The sequence below is a fragment of the Crocodylus porosus genome, unplaced genomic scaffold (assembly GCF_001723895.1).
Source record: "Crocodylus porosus isolate Cpor-Errol unplaced genomic scaffold, CroPor_comp1, whole genome shotgun sequence".
NCBI lineage: Eukaryota > Metazoa > Chordata > Crocodylia > Crocodylidae > Crocodylus > Crocodylus porosus.
This window is the reverse complement of record NW_017728949.1, coordinates 22,194,752-22,202,254: the sequence shown is the minus strand read 5'-3', so window position 1 is coordinate 22,202,254 and position 7,503 is coordinate 22,194,752. Positions and strand designations below refer to the sequence as shown.

Sequence of the window (7,503 nt, the reverse complement as noted above, 5' to 3'; positions counted from 1 at the left end):
AATGGGCAGCTTTAACCAGAAAAATTTTGCTTTCTGAGATATCTGCAAAGTGGCTGATGAAGCAGTTCCCTGTCTGTCTGAAAAAAGATTTATATATAGCTTTTTGTATTAATCTCCAGACAGCATGAACTTTAAAAAGCAGAACTAAAAATTACAATCGCAGACATAGCTGATTTATAAAATTTTGCTTAGAAATAGTAAAAAAAACTAACAAATGTAATCACAAAATATAATTAACACAGTGGGTTGAATTTAGTTGGGGACATGTTAATCTCAGACCCCAAAGTGATGTGGTGTAATTCGCTTATTGAGTAAACCCAAGCTTGGGCAGTGATTTATTATAATGATTTCTAACACCTTTTAACCCCATAGGATAACAGTTATAAAGTAACACTATGAATGGCTACATAACTAAAAAATTACCATAAATAGGATATAAAAGAACACGCACGTCTAAATAACCCTCGGGAAGGACAGAACAGAAGGGTCATTGCTGTCCCATACCCTCATGGATCTCTCTTACTCCCTGTGACAGCAAAGACCAGATCCTCACTAAAGTGCTTCCCCCGATTTTCCTTCCTACTACCTAGTTCAAAAACGTCTGACTTAGCTGAATCAGCTTGATGTGCGTCTTTTAACTGAAGGACTATTGATAAGTTACTAACCAAGTGGGAACGCTGGGTTAATTTCTTTATCTGTTTTATTATCACTGTCAATTTTAATCTGTATTGTTATGTTGTCTGTTTATTAGCTTAACCTTTTTACTAACTGTCATATGTGCAAACTATATCTTTTGTTGTCATAAGTAAAATTATTCTTTTTATAAGTAAAAATTGTCATTGCCTTCACTCCCAACATCCCCTCCTCGATTCCAAACCAAAATAGCCCAGTGGCTAATAAAGTTGCAGTGCTCAGTCAGTCTGCAACTAAATTGATATACTCACAGTGCCCAGCTGGCCTGTAACAGTCATACACTAATCCTACGGCAATAGTAGTATGGTGATTAGTCCTACCATGCTCATGATGATGTCAGCATGAGAACATCAATGCAATGGAATGGAATTTACAACCCAGGAAAACAGATATAATGGAACAATGTGGTATCGATTTAAAAACACTGTGCGCCAAAGCACTAGACACAGCACAACACAAGACTAGCCCACACAGTTATTAGACTGTAAGACTGAGAAAGGATGGACCCAGCAGAATCCCACAAGGATTTGTAAAACAGAAACTTTCTATCCAGTACCAAAAGAGTTTGTTAGTTTGTTGTCTAGAAGTGAGCTGCATGGCTGTAAGGGCCAAAAATGTTCAATCCTATTTCAGTTCAGGCACCTTTCCAGCTAAGCTCACAAAAACACGTTTAATTTAAAATGTGTCAAGATGCTTTCCTGAACTGGGGCCTCAGGTGTCTTTCCAGACTAAGATTTTGTGTGTTGATATTAACAGATTTGGTAACTTTTTAAAGTCAACTGTAGACAAAGCACGTTACCTTTAACATATACTAACTGGTCATCTCACAGCCCAGGGGTAGATAACACATGTACTTTTTAACCCCAGTTCAGACAAAGCAAGAGATGCAGTTTAGGGAATAAGGTTATTTCCACTTCTTGCAAATCCTAAAACTTCCACTTACTTCGAGCCACTGTTCCACACTCCTCCAGGCCTACATCCAAAAGAGGGTAAATCGGAACTAAGTCCACTGCTCCAAGGCAAGGATGGATTCCTTCATGGACAGTCAGATCAATTGATTTGAAAGCCTCAACGCAGGCAGAAACAACATAGTCACCTAGGACATACAACAGAGACAATTATGGTTTAACTGAATCTGAACAAACAGCTAAGGCTTAGTCAGAATAGCACTTCTGTTCTAAAGATCACATAAGCAAGGACTGTATTTAAAGCAGCAAATTAAAAAGCAAACAAACTGAAAAGATTGCAAACTTTAAATTATAAGCAGCTTCTTGCTCCAGGATTAAAGTATAGCAGTTAATCTCTTTCTAATTCACTCTACACATTAATTAATAGCTTGCTTTTTCCCCCAGTTGATGATAGACAAGAGGTTTGGAAGAAATGTCAAGGTCTTGCAAGTCTTAGAAATGTACTTACCCAAAGCAAGCATACTATAGTAAGAAATGTACTCAAAAACATTTGAAGTGAAATCAAATCTCATAAGACAATTAATATTTTTATTCTGCTGTTTCTGGTATCAGACCAAATTCAGTAACAGTTTATGTTACTGCAGCATTGAAAGCTAAGATATTAATATTTTCTGGCTCTTGATATTCTCATGTTGCTTTCTTTTCAATTCTGTTTTCATTTGCATGTCAGACATCTGTATAGTGACTATTCAAAAGAAGAAAGGAATCTTATTTTATTTCCCCAACATATTCCGACACAAACAGAAAAAAAACACATTTCAAAAACAAGTAAGGAAGATTACTATGTGACAGGAAGATACTTTTCACATTGTTTACAAACCTGAAACTGCTTCAAGGGGAAATTAATAGGTAAAGGCAAAAAGGTCATGCTGCCTACATAATGAAAACATTCCGAGCAAACATTAAGAAATACATAAGTCATCTTAACTCCACTTTTTCTCAGAACCTCAATTCTGAGCCACAATTTTTTATTTTCTTTTATTTTTGTTGTTTTGACTTGAATACTTAAACATTTCTTTTTAAAGGAACCTGTTACAAGGGAAACACTGAATGTATTTATCAAGGCATAGTACACTGTTTGGAAACCAGTAGCTTTTTTATTTTAGAATAATATTCCGTATCTAGTTGCATTGTTTTCAGTTCAGTACGTAAGGATTATCTTTAGAAATCTATCAACACTTGTCATTAATGTGTACATATATAACTCTCTCTCTCTTTTTTCAGAAGGATGTTGTACTGTGTTAACACTGGTTAACAGTTAACATTGGAAAACAGTTATATAATATTGCAGTCTTAACTCTGACCTCAAGTGAAAACAGTTATTTTGTTAATAATCCCAGAATGTTAACACAGTGGCTGATTTGATTTGGGACATGAAAAATTTTCCTTAAAAAAAAAGTTTACCTGGCAGGGGAAAACCACTTTCTTGGCAGGAGGTAATACCTTGACCGAGGTAAAGCATAATTAGTCTCCCACTTTCACTTTCAGTGGGAAGATTTTAGCTATATGCCAACTTTATGGAAGTGGAAGACTCCTACCTAGCTTGCTTCTGTGGACATACAGCTGAGCACAAGCGAAACTCAGGGGCATCCGAAACCAAAGCCTCTGGGTTTGGGCCCACATATAGGATGCCTGCCAAATGATCTGGAAGCATTCGACATCCCAGGTGGGGGTGGAAGATACTTGCCAGTAGTAGGGCCACATACGGTTCTTAAATGACTCATAGATTTGAAATTGATTTGGCCGATTTGACTTGGGACACAAAATTTTTTCCTTAAAAAAAATAAATATGGTAGGTTCCTGTCAGCATCTCAGCCTTTTTGGCTAAGATGAAATGTAGCACATTTAGGGCACCAAGGGGAAGGTGTTGGGGTTGGCTCTGGCCCTCCCAGTGCCAGCCTGGTATTGCAGTACAGTATCTCCAGGCCTGGTGCTTGTTCCTTCTTGGGGAGCAACTGCCCCCTGCTTTTTTTTTAAAGAGAGAGACACACACATACACACACACACACACACACACACACTCTGCCATCAGTATGTTTGCCCCATATGAACCATATGTTTTATAGTCTTGCTCAGTGCTGGCTACATTTAATCAACTTCAAAGTTAGTTTCTCTTACATTTCCCTCCCACGCTGATCAGGGACGAAAACCTTGTCTTATATTCAAGTGAATAAGGTCCTTTAGCAGAGATTTTAGAAAGTCAGGAAAGTGAGTTGGGCAGCCAACTCCAATTGGTTTCTTTGAAAATCTTTGCCTTAACAATTTTCTGTTACACTTTACACCATCCCTAGGAAAATTTCCCTCCTATTTAAATGTGCGCAGTTAGTAACTGCTATACTTACAGAATTTCCACCTTTTAATTTGTTAAATTACTTTCTCAAACTTCCAGTATATTCAAGAAGTCACTTGATAGTTAGAGTGAGCAGAAAACTTGAGATGAGCCCTTTTCCCAGCAATCAAAGTACGAAGTCATTCTCTTAGGACAAAAAGGAAGAGGAGTTTGGAAGTTTAAACATATTAAAACAATGTAAAGGATCCTCTTACCCAACATATCAATGGGAGCTGCTATTGTTATGACCGATCTGTTGTAATCATAATCAGAAAATATATTAAGCACTGTTGCTTGAGGATGCTTCTGCCCTATGAAAGGAAAAAAATCCACAAGAATTCAGACTTTTCAAATACATCAAATGATAAATTACATCCAATAATTGGCATCAGTTAAGTGTGTAGATAACTTCGAAACAAAATGCAATGTTTCTTGTGCAAACAGTTCATTGAATTCAGCAAGAACTTCTCTCTGAAAAAGCAGTCAGGAGTGAGCTCCAAAGGCCTGAGATCCTGTGAATTACTGAGTACCTCTGGCTGAATGTTTATCCACTGACATCAAGTGGTGGGTGCTCTCATGAACCGTGGACTCAACATCCCACAAAAAGCATGCAGAACTCTGCACAATCTAAGTCATAAACTACTGTATTCCACATTAAATATACTAGGCACAGGCTACTTGTGCAAATTAAAGCTACATAAACACCACCTATAAAATTATCGCACATTTCCCAGATCTAAGTTTATAACTGGTTCGACCTTTTTAGGAGTGATGCTTAACAGTCTAAATTAATTGTACAATTATCCAGGGAATTGCAATACATGTAACATGTACAGGGGGCCCTACTGTTTAAACCTTATACCCTGCAGACAAACACATTCAACTCCTCAGCCTGCAAAAAATGCCAATAAAGTTAGTAGTCCTCTATGCTATATAATTACTTGCAGGATCAGGGCCTTAGTTTGCTTAATATTGATTACAAATAGAGTCCCAAACCACTTTTCAGTATAGAAGAGAGGATGTGGTATAAATTACAGAAACCCATGGTGCACAGGCAATGTCTGAAGCCAAATTCTGACTTCATCCTTGCGCATGCAGCTTTCATCAAAGTTAATGAATGGGAAGGAAGAATTTGGTCCCATAGTGAATAAATTACAATATCCAGCCAAAAGGCAAGAAACAGGGACCCAGAGAGAAACTGAAATACAAGCATTTTATGAGTCATATATCCACAATACCACTGCCAAAAAAACCAGAGCATACAGACATGGTTATGGGCTACATTTTCAGCTACATTTTTTAGCCTGTCGGGCTTGTTCTAAATTCTCCATTAATGCAAAAGGTGTTCCTTGGAACAGCCCTGACTGGATTTCCTGAGCTATGCTTATTTACATTCCACAACTTAAAGTTCCTTTCAGGCACAAGGGATTCAAATTTATAGATCACAAAACCTGCGTTTACTAATTAAACAAACAAACAACAACTCAGGAGGAAGAAATGGTAACTGTCTTAAACAGCAGGAGTATGGTTTTAATTCCTTATTGACCACCTCTTATTTTCTATGATGACGAAAAACCAGAAATGAGATCACATAGCCTGTTATTTTAATTGTTTTTCAACATAGCTCCTGGTGGAAAAGAATATTAATTTATTTCTCATGCTGAAAAGGTTTTAGTCTTATTTTCATACATTTAAAGGGAGTAAATTGCTAAGAGAATAAAACATTATTTCCTGTAATTTCCTGAATATCCATATAAAAAAGGAAATGACTGCTGGCAAACAGAGCTGTCAGTAGGAAGTAAACTGCTTCATATTTGTAATGGAATATAATACCTATTTGAATTGTTGCCATTAATAAGCTAATAAAACTATAAGTCAAGACCTAGCTATTTATCAGTGTGTGACTGCTACATATTTCTTGGCACGCTCTGTGACAGAGACAGGTATCGCAGTCCTTTAAGAACTGCCATTTCTGAAAACGATGAGCCAGAATTGGCATTTTCTCTGCTTTGGAAACAAAAAACACAGCTGCAGATCAGCTCCAAAGCAGTTCTCCTACCAACATTTAACAGGTGTTTTCATAAATACTCCAAGTTTCTGCCAGAATGCAAAGTTAGGAATTTAAATACAAAATGGTTCAAAGGGGAAATCTACAAAATCATTTCATATGCATCTAGATAAATACATATACACACACGCACATAATAGCATGATTAGATATGCATATATATATACTACCAATTGTTTGGGGCAGAGACTATACCTTTCTAAAGAAGTATTGCAAAGTGCTTCTTAGTATTATGGCTGCTATGTGAATATATAAGAATGCATAGACTTTGTTTAGCTGCATAAAGTGCTAACGCCATCTATTGCCAAACAACAGAATTCTTGATTAGCGACTACCAAACTGCTTTAATTGAAATGGTCTGGTTTAAAAAAAAAAAGCAAAAAGCTCAGAATGTACATTTTCTCAAACCACGGGAAACTAAAGCATATTTATCATATTCAGTAATGTTTGTTCATTCATGATCCAAACATAAACATATGTGATTAGCAAAACTGAGTGGACTCCAAGGGTAGTGCTTTAATAGTAAAAACATGTACCTTTTCAGTGGTGCATATTCCACTGAGAAGACAGAGATATATCTATTTTGCAGTGGCTGAAATTCACTGCTCTGCATTCCCAACAAAATGGCTACGTACCACTTAAGATCTACTTAGAGTGACACTTAGGTCAATAGGTCACAAATCCTGTGATGTTTTTCTACAGAGGGGTAGATTTCACTTGATTAACACCTTGTATTAACGGTAAGCAACTATGGCACATATCTTCTCTGGCAGAAGGCACAGTAGATTTATAGACTAACTAAATAAAATACATATATAGAGCATAAGCAATCTTCATGAGATGCTGTGAAAGGACAAACACAGAACGGTATTCATGGGTGGATCTAGGATTTTGAAAAGCGGAGCATAGATGGTGTAGCACATCGTCACATATGACACAATACATTTTTCTCCAGTTAAAAAGAAATTAGAAGCTTTACTAAGACCCTAGGGAGCTAGCACTATACTATTTCGTTTAAGACCAAAGCAAAAATAAATATAACTGTTGGAATGTGCACTAATTTCCTAGAGTATATATAAAGGTTAAAAAAAATACAACAAACTAGGCAAAAATAGGCAAAATAGTCAAAAGATATTGGGCCACTGGTCCTGTAGTCATTATTCATAAAAGAGAATTTAGCCTTCTTGAGCATCTTGACAGTGCTTCACCAATACTTGACTGTCAGTCATCTCTATACCTCAGTTACTATGACCACACTTGAGTAAACGTTTCTAGCTAGAGCTAAAAACAGTCTGTAGACCTGTGAAATGAAAGAGAGACATTACCAGGAATGGCTAACAGGCATCAAAACGGCAGAGAGAGTTTGAAAAACAGAACATCAAGACCATCAAAAATTAGAGGGTCATTAACACCTCTAGATTTCATAGACATTAGGGCTGGAAGGG

The 7,503-nt window shown here is 36.8% G+C and overlaps 1 protein-coding gene across 7 annotated transcripts in view; it reads right to left on the bottom strand.

Annotated features, from left to right (window-relative positions):
- The window catches only part of LOC109322969 (glutamate formimidoyltransferase-like), a 34,276-nt gene that overhangs the window by 11,682 nt on the left and 15,091 nt on the right, over positions 1-7,503 (bottom strand). For all 7 annotated transcript variants that reach the window (XM_019554289.1, XM_019554283.1, XM_019554285.1 and 4 more), the window contains 2 exons: positions 4,206-4,301; positions 1,637-1,789 (listed from right to left, as the gene is read on the bottom strand). In XM_019554289.1, coding sequence (XP_019409834.1) covers positions 1,637-1,789; positions 4,206-4,301 — 249 coding nt within the window. The remainder of the gene's footprint in view (positions 1-1,636; positions 1,790-4,205; positions 4,302-7,503) is intronic.